The following is a 15484-nucleotide window of genomic DNA, read 5'->3' as shown; positions in this document are numbered from 1 at the left end:
CTCCAGCAGCCCCATTGACGGTTCAGTCCATCACAGAGCTCACAATCTAAGGTCCCTATAAGTATGTCTTTGGTGAGTTGTAATGATTTTTAGGCAAGTGTCCGCAGCCTCCCTGCTAAAACAGAAGATTCATACTAACCTGCTCCACCCCGCTCCTGTTCTCTGTGCTGCCACTTCTGTCTCCATTGATCGTTCCCGTTTACATCCAATGGACACATGCACTTCTCCACTTAATGACTGGCTTCAGATCTCATGCCCCTAGACAGCCGGATGGAACAGGGTGGAGACCAGAAGATGGAGACAGCGAAGGCAGCGTTCAGGACCGGAGCGGCATGGAGCCGGTATGTATGAATCTTCTGGCTCCAAACACTTGCTTAAAAATCATTATAAAAGGAAAACCCCTTTAAAGCATTTCAGGACTTATAGTGTATGAACCCATTTATTCAGGGCCTTTTACTTTTTTTTTATCATTTTGGGGGAAATTGCTCTTTAAATGAAAATGAGGAGAAAAGGTGAAACTAAATGTTATCCTTTGTATGACAATACTTGTATCAAGCAGTTAAAGGACACGCAGAGGTCCCATGCTGTTCCTTATACAAGATAAGTTTTACATTGCGCAGGTTTGATGCAACATATTGAAGAAGATGAATGATCTATTCTGCTGTAGTTACTGTACATAACTTAACAGATGTACCAATCTGGAATGCAAGCCTCCAACAATACGTTACAGTGTGTTTTGTAATTAAAACTCTGCTCCATTAGATAACATATGTTCTTCTGACGTGTTATATTACTTTGAAGCTCTGTGATAGATGCAAGAGCTGTCTACACAGAGAATTTTTTTTTTTACCTAGAGAAACAATGTGGTTTTTTTTTCATAGTCTTTTTTGTGCTGATTTTATACTATATATATATATATATATATATACACTCACCTAAAGAATTATTAGGAGCACCATATAATAAGGTGTTGGGCTCCCTTTTGCCTTCAGAACTGCCTTAATTCTACGTGGCATTGATTCAACAAGGTGCTGATAGCATTCTTTAGAAATGTTGGCCCATATTGATAGGATAGCATCTTGCAGTTGATGGAGATTTGAGGGATGCACATCCAGGGCACGAAGCTCCCGTTCCACCACATCCCAAAGATGCTCTATTGGGTTGAGAAATATATATATTATAAATAAAAACAGGCACTATTGGGTTGAGATCTGGTGACTGTGACAATTTGAAATGATTCGAGCTTTGTGACATGGTGCATTATCTTGCTGGAAGTAGCCATCAGAGGATGGATACATGTTCTCATTCTGTTTACGCCAAATTCGGACTCTACCATTTGAAGGTCTCAACAGAAATCGAGACTCATCAGACCAGGCAACATTTTTCCAGTCTTCAACAGTCCAATTTTGGTGAGCTCATGCAAATTGTAGCCTCTTTTTCCTATTTGTAGTGGAGATGAGTGGTACCCGGTGGGGTCTTCTGCTGTTGTAGCCCATCCGCCTCAAGGTTGTGCGTGTTGTGGCTTCACAAATGCTTTGCTGCATACCTCGGTTGTAACGAGTGGTTATTTCAGTCAACGTTGCTCTTCTATCAGCTTGAATCAGTCGGCCCATTCTCCTCTGACCTCTAGCATCCACAAGGCATTTTCGCCCACAGGACTGCCGCATACTGGATGTTTTTACCTTTTCACACCATTCTTTGTAAACCCTAGAAATGGTTGTGCGTGAAAATCCCAGTAACTGAGCAGATTGTGAAATACTCAGACCGGCCCGTCTGGCACCAACAACCATGCCACGCTCAAAATTGCTTAAATCACCTTTCTTTCCCATTCTGACATTCAGTTTGGAGTTCAGGAGATTGTCTTGACCAGGACCACACCCCTAAATGCATCGAAGCAGCTGCCATGTGATTGGTTGACTAGATAATTGCATTAATGAGAAATAGAACAGGTGTTCCTAATAATTCTTTAGGTGAGTGTATATATATAGTAACTTTTACTAAAGCTTTATAGTCTGTCTTTAGTTACAGGCATTTTATTAGTGTGTTTCTTTTTTTAAAGGGAATGTTTGTGTTTCATTTATTAGATAGAAGACTGTTGTAGCTTTTTATTTTTCAAAACATTCTTGGTTGCTGCCATATTGAAGGCACGCTGCCATCCTGAATTGTCTGTGGATGTCAGTGCTTTATGGCAGCTGCACTGAATGGGAGTTCAGGGTCAGAAAAGTGTCTATAAACTGATGACAGTCTCATGGAAGAAATAGAGTACAGCCTCAAACTGCCAGAGACCAGGGGGTGGCAGAGTAGCTGCATACAGGGCCTTATCTGCATTGATGAACACCAAAATTATTGAGCCCCTGTAAATGGATAGTAACAGACTCCTTGCTTTCCAATGTGATACAAGTGAGGTACAGTCGCTGAAATCCTTCAGTGGCGCACAGGGGTGGACCTCTGCCAGGTGCATAAACATCAGATGATCATAGAAAGGGGAGGTACCTATGTATCAGGCCGGTAACTACAGGTGCCCTCCTGAACTGTATTGCTGTCCTCAGAAGTTGTCATGGCAGTCTGGGCTGCATGAGAAGATGAGGAATGAGAACTTCTTCATCAGAGGAGACGTCGCTAGATGTAAAAGGTATGTAGCTGTATTCTCTCCTGTGTGGCACTGACCACCACAGTGGGGCAGCTACTGGGCAGTATTTTGTGCTGACTGTGGTATTTTGTTCTCTGTTATGGCAATATTTCGTGCAGTCCTCTGGTATTGCTGGTCCCACCTGCTTGTGCTGAGCACCCCCCTTACAACTGTTTTTTTTTTTTTCCAGGGCCACTTTTATTTCCCAGTTCTGCCCTGGTGGTGCACCTATCCATCAGTGGTTGTGAGACATGAAACTGTATTTTATGGTGGGATTGAGCCCCTCACCTGTTTAGCTTCTCAGGCTGTCCATATGGTATATCAGCCTTTACTTTATCTGTGCATATAGCGCTGTTATCAGGACTTATTTAGACCACCAGCTGTAGAACACAACTGTCATTAAATCCTCAAACTATAATGATAGTGAGATGACTCTGTTAACCTTGCCCTAGTCTACACAACAAACCTGCCAGGTGATCTTCAGAAAACAAGTATTGTCAGTGACTGCAAAGAAAGAAATAGGGGTTAGTCAGCACATCCCAGTGCGCAGGTGCACGTTGCATTGGCTGAAAGTGCGAAAGCAAGAACAAACACTGCAACAGCACTCTGCAGCACACAAATAATAAAGTAAATACAATAATACCATACTCACCATAGAAATCGTACTAATGCTAATGCTACGTTAGAAATGTGAGCATGCATGTGGAACCTGCATTCCCTGAATTTAATGGAGGCTAGTATGGCACCAGAGGAGATCACTAAAGAGATCGCCTTGCCGTTGGCGGACAGGCAGAAATAATTTTGTACAAAATGTATTTGCCAAGAATCTCAGATTTATAACATAGCATTAGCACATTTTCAATAGTGAGTATGGCACGATTGTATATACTTTATTATTTGTGTTTGCAGAGTGCTGTTGCATTGTTTGTTTTTGCTATTGTCAGTGGCCGCCTTTTGGGCCAGTGTGAACACTAGAATAGTTCAAGATTTTTTACATGGATTGTCATGAAAAATACAAAACAAAAAAAAAAAGTTTGTAATAAAATCTGCTTTAAATGCTGCAATATGTAATTTTATGATAATGCACCCACGTTAGTGGCTGATGTGCCACCCGTTTTTTGTTTGTCAGCTGAGAATAGGAAATTCTTCCATGAGCAAGAAGCAGAGAAGACCCTGGTGGAGCTGCTGGCGTCTGATAATAATGGAGTGAAGGTGGCTGCTTTGCAAGCTATCTCTGTGCTGTGTGCAAATGTGGCCAGCAAGGACATATTCAGTAAGAATGGTAAGTGCGTGGGCTGGAAAGCACGTATTGAGCCGTACAGAGCGCTACTGCAATATGCGCTAACAATGTGGTGTTTTCCTGTAGGAATTCTTCAGATAATTAATTTATTGAACAAAGACAATGCAGAAGTCCAAGAAGCTGCGGTGTTTGCGCTGGCAAATCTCACCACTGGCCTCCCTAATAATGCCGGGTAAGTGTCTACCTAGAGCTCAATAATAATATGTCATCATTGCGTTTGAACCCAGATCATGCGATATACCGAATTCCCATAATGTTCTTCACTTGACGTCTGTGACATTTGCTTGACCTTTTGTCCGTGTGATGTTAGGATTGACCTTCTACATCAGGACCAGCATTGCATATTCTGCCTCTTAACCATGTCACAGGAAAAAAGCAGTACCTGATACGGCTAAGAAAGCTGGAGCACAGTGAGACGCTGCGAAACAGAAACCAAGCGAAATAAGCGATCGGAAATAGAGCAAGTGTCTATAGGCAGAATTGGTACATAAAACTATGCAAGGTGCAGCAGGCTCTTCACATTCACTGAGTGACACAGAAAGATCACAACGTTAAAGGGAGTCTGTCAGCACATTTACCCCTTTTTAACAGTTCCCATAGCGCTGTAGCCGCAACACAGATGATTAAAACGGTACCTTTATATGCTTTTGTGGACTTGTAAAACCGCAAAAAACGAACTTTGGTGCATATGTAAATGAGGGCTCGCAAGTGCCCAGGGGGTGTCCACCGCGTTTGTGCCCAGGCAGCTCTGCCTCTTCGACTGTTATCCCCGCCCAGCCTCTTCCTCTGCCCGCCCATTTGTTTTCTCTCCCCCTCAGCGAGATCCCACGCCTGCGTGCTGACTTCTTTGGCCGGTGAATGCGCACTGCAAAGCCCATTGCTGGCACGGCATCGCAGTAGCTTATGCGCATGCACCGGCTGACGGATCAAACAGATACATTTACCTCTCTTGGCTCTCTGTCTGCAGTGACAGCTGCTCGCTCGGCTTTCCTCCTCCTTCTCTTGCGCCGATGGACCGCCTCCTTTCTGCAGTTTTCGCGCCGTTAGCTGGTGCATGCGCATAAGCTACTGCGATGCCGTGCCAGCAATGGTCATCGGTGTGCGCATGCCCCGGCCAAGGAAGTCAGCGCGCAGGCGCGGGATCTTGCTGAGGGGGAGAGAAAACAGATCGGCGGGCAGAGGAAGAGGCTGGGCGGGGATAAGAGTCGAAGAGGCAGAGCTGCCTGGGCACCAACGCGGTGGACGCCGCCCCTGGGCACTTGCGAGCCCTCATTTACATATGCACCAAAGTTCGTTTTTGGCAGTTTTACAAGTCCACAAAAGCATATAAAGGCACCGTTTTAATCATCTGTGTTGCGGCTACAGCGCTATGGGAACTGTTAAAAAGGGGTAAATGTGCTGACAGACTCCCTCTAAGGAGTGTATATATAATATCCAATAAATAAATGGCATCAAGAAAATAAATACAAATAAATTATATTAAAAAAAAGACTATATATATATACACACACATATAAACACATACTCAAAATGCTACATAGTTATGATAATTTTATATTTATATGTATATTTATATATTCAAAACCAATTTCACTAACATATCGGCATGTCCAACCCCTTTTATTATCTATTCAATCTCATAACTAACAAATCAATGAAACTGATGTAAAAGTTTTGTTCTTTAATATATATTTTTCACATGAATGAAAATAACTATAACTTTAAAATGTATCAAAAACCAATAAAAATTACTGTTAAAAAAAAAAGACTATATATAGGGAAAACATCCTCAGAAACACCACATCTATCAGCTGCATGTTGGAAAAACACCACAAGTGTCAAAAACACCAAAAGAAGTACTAAAGAAAAACTCATTGGGAAAAAGAAAACTGGTGCAAAGAAAAAATGGAGCAGTCGCTGCTTGTTTTCATTCCAAAGGGAGCAGCTCTGAACCGGAGTGTGATATCACGTCACACAAGCCTTTGACAGCCATTTAAAAAGTCAATTAAAAGTGTCTTGCCATTAGTTACTTAACTTGTTAAAAATCAAGACGAGGCTTGCTGCATCTGTATGAGAGGTTGAATCTGGTTGCTAAAGGCAACTATACATCTTCTTGGCACCAGGCCTGATCAGGGCCGGACTGGGAACTTAAAGTGGCCCTAAAAAAAAAATACTAAAAGTGGCCCCGTTTTGTAGTCGGGTCCAAATTGATGGAAGGCAGGGCCAACACAGGTAGGCGGTGCCAGCAATACCATATTGCGGCACATTATACCTCCCCAACAGAGCCAAATACCACAGTCCTTCACAAAATACTGCCAGCAGCACACAATACATCCCCTAAAACTTCCACTGGCCAGTTGTGAGGAGGGCTCAGGCGGCCCCCTGGGCATCGGCCCACCGGGAAATTTCCCTGTAAGTTCTATGGCCAATCCGCCCCTGGGCCTGATACATCTCTTTTGACGAGCTTCCATATTCTCCTATTGATTTCCAGGAGTCATCTGGCTGCTTTGTTTTTACCAACCAAAAAAGTCTGGAAAACAAACACCAAGAAAACCTAAACTTGAGGCCTCATGTACACGACTGTATCCGTTTTGAGGTCCACAAATCACAGATCCGCAAAATACAGGTGCGGTCTAAGTGCCGTCTACATTTCTTTTGCAGACTCACAGAATTCAGCGGGTCCGTGGTCCGCATTTTACAGATATATTCTGTCTTTTTGGGGAAAGGACATACGGATGCAGTAAGCATCCGGATGATCTGCGTGCTTTCTGGATCCATATGTCCGTTCCACAAAGAGATTGAACATATCCCATACTTAACAGCAAAATGCTGACCACGGACCCATTAAAGTCGATGAGCCCGCAAAAAATGTGGATGCAGCAATGATGGTATCTGTATATTGCAGATCTGCAATTTGACTTCAAAACCGATACGGCCGTGTACATGAGGCCTTAGGCTGTGCGTTCAAGGCTTTGTGTTGTAAAAGTGTAGCCAACAGTTGAATGCCACACAAAATCCGTCAATTCTATACATTTTACCCTGATATCCATGAGAACAGACAATCTGCATAGAGAAAGTTAGTAATATTTGATTATTTTACATCATTGTTATTAGAAGCAAATTACTCCCAAACCATCATTATAGCAGTATATTAGGTAATGTTGAGAAAAGATAAAAGATTATCAGGTTCAACTTTTTATGGAGGTAAAAATAAAATGGTAAAAATAAAGGAGTTTATCCCGATGTTATCTGCATCAGCCAGCGATGTGCCGAGACTTACCAGGAAGGAGAGACCACCCGGGGACCTGGGTGTAGCAGGGGATGGGTGAATGTAAATTATTTCAGTTTTTATTACCCCGTTCTGAGCCAGACAACCCCTTAAAGGACAAATATACTAAATATGATCATGGCGCCATCTTTGGCTAGGTTCACGCCATGTTTGTGTCTTTCTTTCTTTCTTTGTGCCTTTTTCCTTTTCACAAAATTGAACTTTTTTTTGTCTTTTTTACAAAATACGGATCAAAACATATCCTGTGTGAATTTATGCAAAGGTATATGCTCATGTTTGGACACATCTGTCATTGACGTATATACGTTTTTATGGCATTGTGCTGTTCATTTTTGTCAGAAAAACTTTCTCTGCCAGACGTAACCCTTTAGATCTACATCTGCCCCACAGAAGTATATGGATCCTGGACAGTATTCTGGTGCTGTTGGGATGGTCATTTATACTGTGGTTTCTTTCTACCTGCTTGGTATTATATACAGGGAGTGCAGAATTATTAGGCAAGTTGTATTTTTGAGGATTAATTTTATTATTGAACAACAACCATGTTCTCAATGAACCCAAAAAACCCATTAATATCAAAGCTGAATATTTTTGGAAGTAGTTTTTAGTTTGTTTTTAGTTTTAGCTATTTTAGGGGGATATCTGTGTGTGCAGGTGACTATTACTGTGCATAATTATTAGGCAACTTAACAAAAAACAAATATATACCCATTTCAATTATTTATTTTTACCAGTGAAACCAATAGAACATCTCAACATTCACAAATATACATTTCTGACATTCAAAAACAAAACAAAAACAAATCAGTGACCAATATAGCCACCTTTCTTTGCAAGGACACTCAAAAGCCTGCCATCCATGGATTCTGTCAGTGTTTTGATCTGTTCACCATCAACATTGCGTGCAGCAGCAACCACAGCCTCCCAGACACTGTTCAGAGAGGTGTACTGTTTTCCCTCCCCGTTAAATCTCACATTTGATGATGGACCACAGGTTCTCAATGGGGTTCAGATCAGGTGAACAAGGAGGCCATGTCATTAGATTTTCTTCTTTTATACCCTTTCTTGCCAGTCACGCTGTGGAGTACTTGGACGCGTGTGATGGAGCATTGTCCTGCATGAAAATCATGTTTTTCTTGAAGGATGCAGACTTCTTCCTGTACCACTGCTTGAAGAAGGTGTCTTTCAGAAACTGGCAGTAGGACTGGGAGTTGAGCTTGACTCCATCCTCAACCCGAAAAGGCCCCACAAGCTCATCTTTGATGATACCAGCCCAAACCAGTACTCCACCTCCACCTTGCTGGCGTCTGAGTCGGACTGGAGCTCTCTGCCCTTTACCAATCCAGCCATGGGCCCATCCATCTGGCCCATCAAGACTCACTCTCATTTCATCAGTCCATAAAACCTTAGAAAAATCAGTCTTTAGATATTTCTTGGCCCAGTCTTGACGTTTCAACTTGTGTGTCTTGTTCAGTGGTGTCGTCTTTCAGCCTTTCTTACCTTGGCCATGTCTCTGAGTATTGCACACCTTGTGCTTTTGGGCACTCCAGTGATGTTGCAGCTCTGAAATATGGCCAAACTGGTGGCAAGTGGCATCTTGGCAGCTGCACACTTGACTTTTCTCAGTTCATGGGCAGTTATTTTGCGCCTTGGTTTTTCCACACGCTTCTTGCGACCCTGTTGACTATTTTGAATGAAATGCTTGATTGTTCGATGATCACACTTCAGAAGCTTTGCAATTTTAAGAGTGCTGCATCCCTCTGCAAGATATCTCACTATTTTTGACTTTTCTGAGCCTGTCAAGTCCTTCTTTTGACCCATTTTGCCAAAGGAAAGGAAGTTGCCTAATAATTATGCACACCTAATATAGGGTGTTGATGTCATTAGACCACACCCCTTCTCATTACAGAGATGCACATCACCTAATATGCTTAATTGGTAGTAGGCTTTCGAGCCTATACAGCTTGGAGTAAGACAACATGCATAAAGAGGATGATGTGGTCAAAATACTCATTTGCCTAATAATTCTGCACGCAGTGTAATATGACCCAACCTCGAGCACCCGAAAAAAACCCTGTTATTACGTTTGTATAATGTGTGGATCCACTTTTTTTCATTTTGTGCGGTGGATAGGCTCTCACTGTACGGTACACACCTACCTCCTTATTTTTTGTATTTAGAAGTATGCAGCCAGCTGTGCAGGAAAACATTTTGTGAATAGAACCTTTTTTTAGAGTAAATGAGCTGTACAATTTTCTTCAATTCTACAGGTTTTGGCTTAGAAATAGAGATGCATATGTCACTGGCAGCCCAAGAGAGGGAAGCAGAGGATGGGGGTGGTAGTTGTGGCCTGGAGGGTGGTTGTTGTGTTCACAGATCACAGTTGCAATCTTCTTTCTGGCTCTCCCTGGGGCCGTGCAGTGACATGATGGCACACCCTTTCTTCCCTCGGGGAACGCCCTGGCATTGGGGCTCCTGCCTGGCAGTAGTTGGGGGGAGAATGGTGCTGGAGTCAGTAATCGGTCCGGTTGGTGTAAATAAACAAGTCTGTCTTTAATAAGGTCCAGAACATAAGTACAGTAGTAGTACATCCCACAATGACAAGGCCAGTGCAAATCCTTCCGTATGGACCGCAATGATGGGGGTTATAGTACTTTCCTCTGTCTTCCTAAAGTCGTTCTGCAGAACCTTAGGCTGGCAGTGAGGTTCTTCGTAAACGTTTCAGCAAATTCCTGGACCGAAGGGTGCAGATTTAAGGTATAGTTGGCCAGACTATCTCAAAGTGTGGAAGGGCGCGCTAGCAATGTTCCCACTCACTGCAGCAAAGTCTCTCTGCCATACGTGTGCACAATCCAGTGCATGTCGATTCTGGACCTTCTAACTTCTCTCTTGTCTCAGAGATGGATGTGCGCGGAGCTCAGGCCTAGCTCTGCGGAGCTTCCACATGCCGGCCCTGTCTCTTTCTTAGCTAAGCGCAGAACCAACTAACCAGCGGGCGGACACAAGTCTATTTCCCGACCATCCAAGAGGATGAGCCAAGGACGTAACCCTTGGGTATACAAATACAGTAAACCAGTAATACAACATTACAACAATCACCCCGTGCACAGAATGCTGACCATGTTTTCAATGTGTGAAAGTGGCCTTTAAGGACGAGCGAATCGTCTTCGGATGCTTCATCCGAAGTCGATGCGCATAAAAGTTTGTTTGTATACGGAGTGATCGCTCCGTACAGTATTAGAATGTATTGGCTCCAATGAGCTGAAGTTATTACTTCGCGAAGTCTTGCGAGACTTCGGGTAATAACTTTGTAAATTAATTTCTACTGTAAAAAATCCTTGGTACCAGCTGGAATCGAACCCGAGTTCGGTACAAAGGTTTTTAACAGTAGAAATTAATTTACAAAGTTATTACCCAAAGTCTTGCGAGATTTCGCAAAGTAATAACTTCGGCTCTTCGGAGCCAATACATTTTAATACTGTACAGAGCGCTCGCTCCGTACAGTATTCAAACAAAGTTTTATGCGAATAGACTTCGGATGAAGCATCCGAAGTCGATTCGCTCATCCCTAGTGACCTTGAACAGCAGATCTTCAGCAAGGTCTCGACAACAGAATTTCAGTCATATTCAGCATTTTGCATTTCATATTTTAGTTCTCTATTTAGTAGTATTTTTTTTTTTTGTACAAAACAATATAGTGCAATTCGAATTGGTAACACAAGGGTTAATAGAGAGAAACCACGGCTGGAGAATTTCACTTCATTTGCGAGTAAATTGACGAAATCTTGATGGGATCTCTTAAAATAAATTGGAACTTTGCTGCCATCTATTGGTGGATATTCTTTATGCAGGTACAGCAATTGGTGAACACTTTTAATAGCAAGTTTACACTTTCGCCTTATACAAGTCCCTGAATTGCCCACTTTTAGCTATTTCTCAGTGGACCTGTTTCTAGAAAAGCTGAGTGACTACCATAATGGGTGCCATATTAGCTTTCCCAGGGGTTGTCAGCAGAGATGTAACTAGAAGCACCAGGGCCCTGATGCTGATCGTATCATTTAGAACACTCGTCCTTTTTATATTGGGCACTGGGTTCATTTGGGGCCACTGCACCCTGTGTACTCCCTATAGATACGCCTCTGGTTGTCAGCCTTGGGAGCTTTATGCAGCTATTATGCAGTCACTCTATTACTCCTACTGTGCAGATTTATCATTCAGGAGCCTGGTGAAAGCTGCTTAACAGCCCAGGGTTCCCATGTCTACTAAGTGGGATATTTAACAGTATGGCAGAAGAGGATCTGTCACCTCTCCTGACATGTCTGTTTAACAATTTTGGAACATCTATTCTTTAGAGCCCTGCGTTGTGCCATTCCTCCTATATATACTACAAGAAAAATTAGACTAGCACATTCATAATTCCTCTCTGACATTTATGGATAAATGACAGTGCTAGCAGTATCAGAGTGTGTTGGGACACACCCCTCTGACATGGGGAATGATAACACCCAGTTCTTAATTTAGTAATTCATTTCCAGGAGCAATAACAGAGGAACTGCACAACGCAGCATTCTAAAGATCACGATTCAGTATTGTCATATTATGGCATTTACCCAACCAGAAATGTTAGGAGAGCAGACAGGTCCTCTTTAATGTATTATACTATAACAGCGGCACTACAGATCCCATCGTACCAGGAGCTGTCGCAGTAGCTGAAGTTCTGCAGGTTGGAAATCACTGCCCTAGACAGAGGTTTTCCCAGGCTGTCAGTATATGCTGGGAGTTGTAGTTTGTGCAGAACATGGGTTGCTACAGGTTGGAAACCACTGTCCTGTACAATGTTCCTTTCATTTGGAGATGGGAGATTTCCCAGGCTGTCTGAGCATGCTGGGAGTTGTAGTTTTTACAACAAATGGTCTGCTATATAAGTTGGAAACACATTGTTCCCTCTCAGTTGGAGATGTGAGATCCCCCAGGCTGTATGAGCATGCTGGGAGTTGTAGTTTCTACAACACATGGTGTGCTACGGGTTCTACTGTCCTGTACGATGTTCCCTCTCTTTTGGAGATGTGAGATCCCCCAGGCTGTCTGAATATGATGGGAGTTGTAGTTTCACAACAGCCGGAGAGCCATAGTTTGGAGACCTCTGTGCGTCACCATAGTCTTCCCATTTGTGATTCTGGATGACATTTTTTCATCCACCAGACTTCGCTCCTCATCTCGCACTTCACCTGGCGGTTTAATTAATGGCACTCCATCATCTGCGGAGATTATTACAGAGCTGTGATTCATTTGAATTCTTGGAAAGTATTAGTCGGAGCTCAATTTGCAGATAGTGTTGTGTACTATAATGGACGTTTGTGATTAATCACCAGATCACAGGGCAGCACATTAATTGATATTGATAATTTGTCATGCGCTGAATTTAGCCCAGTGATTAAATGGCTCATTTTCATACCTGTCTGCCAAATGTAGTCAATATAATATAGAAGTGATTAGAGAGAAATCTAGTTTTATGCTGTTGTGATTGGATATTCCACTGGATAGCTTATCCCTGGGTAAGATCGCGATAACGATGAGGTCACAAACGCATAAGATCTACAACCAAAACCGCAAGTAACACATGTAGTTTTTGGTGCAGATTTAGTGCAGAAACACACAGAAATCCATGCGGAAATCTGTGCTGATTTTCCGTTTGTAAACCTGCCCCTGTGTGCAGGTGACCTAAGGGCTCATGCACAGAAACTTGTGCGGCCGGTGCCTGTATTGCGGCCCGCAAACAGCGGGTCGCAATATATGGGCACCGGCCTTGTGCGCTCTGTATGACTTGAATGGGTCCACAATCCGCAAGCTACGGAGCGGTTTGGAGTGAAGGCACGGAGCGGAAGCCCACAGAGAGCTTCCATGGGATTTCGGTCTGTGCTTCCGCACCGCAAAAATGTATCTATTTTTTTTGCGGTACAGATTGAATCTTGCGGATTGCGAGCTCATTCAAGCGAATGGGTCCTCATCTGCAAACAGTGGGTACACGGCCAGAGCCGTGCATTGCGGACCGCTACTTGGATGCTACTAAGGATGGCAAACACGAGGAATAATAAAGGGAGGTAACCCCTTTGTAAGTCTTACAGAGATATCTTGCATAAGTAAAGTGGTGAAAGTCCATTGTAACTAGGACTGTCTTTTAGTATTGCCAGTTGGTACAGCATACTTCCACATAGCCTGCCAATTCCTTACGCCCAGCATAATATACTAGATTATATGTACAGTACAGACCAAAAGTTTGGACACACCTTCTCATTCAAAGAGTTTTCTTTATTTTCATGACTATGAAAATTGTAGATTCACACTGAAGGCATCAAAACTATGAATTAACACATGTGGAATTATATACATAACAAACAAGTGTGAAACAACTGAAAATATGTCATATTCTAGGTTCTTCAAAGTAGCCACCTTTTGCTTTGATTACTGCTTTGCACACTCTTGGCATTCTCTTGATGAGCTTCAAGAGGTAGTCCCCTGAAATGGTTTTCACTTCACAGGTGTGCCCTGTCAGGTTTAATAAGTGGGATTTCTTGCCTTATAAATGGGGTTGGGACCATCAGTGGCGTTGAGGAGAAGTCAGGTGGATACACAGCTGATAGTCCTACTGAATAGACTGTTAGAATTGGTATTATGGCAAGAAAAAAGCAGCTAAGTAAAGAAAAACAAGTGGCCATCATTACTTTAAGAAATGAAGGTCAGTCAGTCAGCCGAAAAATTGGGAAAACTTTGAAAGTAAGGGCTATTTGACCATGAAGAAGAGTGATGGGGTGCTGCGCCAGATGACATGGCCTCCACAGTCACCGGACCTGAACCCAATCGAGATGGTTTGGGGTGAGCTGGACCGCAGAGTAAAGGCAAAAGGGCCAACAAGTGCTAAGCATCTCTGGGAGCTCCTTCAAGACTGTTGGAAGACCATTTCAGGGGACTATCTCTTGAAGCTCATCAAGATAATGCCAAGAGTGTGAAAGCAGTAATCAAAGCAAAAGGTGGCTACTTTGAAGAAGCTAGAATATGACATATTTTCAGTTGTTTCACACTTGTTTGTTATGTATATAATTCCACATGTGTTAATTCATAGTTTTGATGCCTTCATAGTCATGAAAATAAAGAAAACTCTTTGAATGAGAAGGTGTGTCCAAACTTTTGGTCTGTACTGTATATATATATATACATCACAGCTCCTTTGGAAAATGATCGGTTGCTATGGGCAACTAAGTCAGTTCTACTTTACACCAATTTGATAAATCTCCCCCTACATGTTTATTCATATTCTATAATGTAAAAAAAATCAGAAAAAAAATCCCTTCATTGAATTAAAAAAATAAAGATAAACTTAAAGGGGTTGTCCCACAAAAAGTATGGGCCTGAATACTTTTGTAATTCAATGTTATTACAAATTAGAGTTATTCACTGAAATCTTATCTGTAGAGCGCCGCCTGCTGTTTGCTCTTTTTCTAATTTCTCTGTCCTGCTCACGGAGATGGACGCACATGCTCAGTTCCATCCTTCAACTGCCTCTAGCTGCAGCAGACAGGACACACCCCAGAGAAAGGACATGACTATTAAGCTGCCAGATTGAAATGAATCCAGCAGAGCAATTGGAGCAATGAATGGGGAGATCTCTGGACCCATGTGAGGTACAGGGCTGGTTCTAGCTTTGTTAGACAGAGATTGTCATGTACTAGATTATGTATGATTTTCATTTCTACATTCATTATGGGATAACCACTTTAATTGAAAAAAAATCCACAAATGCTGTATTTTCTTACAATAAATACATTGTATTAAATACTTAAATATTTATTTATTGGTCAAATTTCTATTTTTCTTGACTATTAAATGTGCAAATTAAATGTTAAAAGAAACAAGATAATAAAGATATATTTGGTATTGTTGAGGAAGGCGCTAGTCCAGCATCAAAATGCGTCGTATAAAACTTTAAAAAAAAAAAAAAAAACTTTTCATATATCATAGTATACAAAAATCAAAAGGTAAAGCATAGAGGTCAGATCAATATATATCTGCGCTCTGGATCATCTGGGGTATATGCAAAAATCTGAAAGAATAATCCTAAAACATAACATTTAATAGTTAATGCTGATAAAATCCTAATTAGTGTGTGCAAGAAAACTGTATACAGGGATAAGCATGGAGGCAAACCGCTAGATAGAGTGGTCCATGGTCACCCCAGCAACAGAAACAAAATAATTAAAGTGCACGGCGG

General features: G+C 42.2%; 1 protein-coding gene across 1 annotated transcript in view; it reads left to right on the top strand.

Annotated features, from left to right (window-relative positions):
• Nucleotides 1-15484, top strand: part of ARMC3 (armadillo repeat containing 3) — a 103686-nt gene that overhangs the window by 37954 nt on the left and 50248 nt on the right. The window contains exons 8-9 of the mRNA XM_040433023.1: nt 3759-3911; nt 3996-4101. Of these exons, the coding sequence (XP_040288957.1) occupies nt 3759-3911; nt 3996-4101 (259 nt within the window). The remainder of the gene's footprint in view (nt 1-3758; nt 3912-3995; nt 4102-15484) is intronic.

The sequence above is a fragment of the Bufo bufo genome, chromosome 5 (assembly GCF_905171765.1).
Source record: "Bufo bufo chromosome 5, aBufBuf1.1, whole genome shotgun sequence".
In the NCBI taxonomy this organism is placed as follows: domain Eukaryota; kingdom Metazoa; phylum Chordata; class Amphibia; order Anura; family Bufonidae; genus Bufo; species Bufo bufo.
The sequence above is the reverse complement of the archived record's forward strand: the minus strand, read 5'-3'. Positions and strand labels throughout refer to the sequence as shown.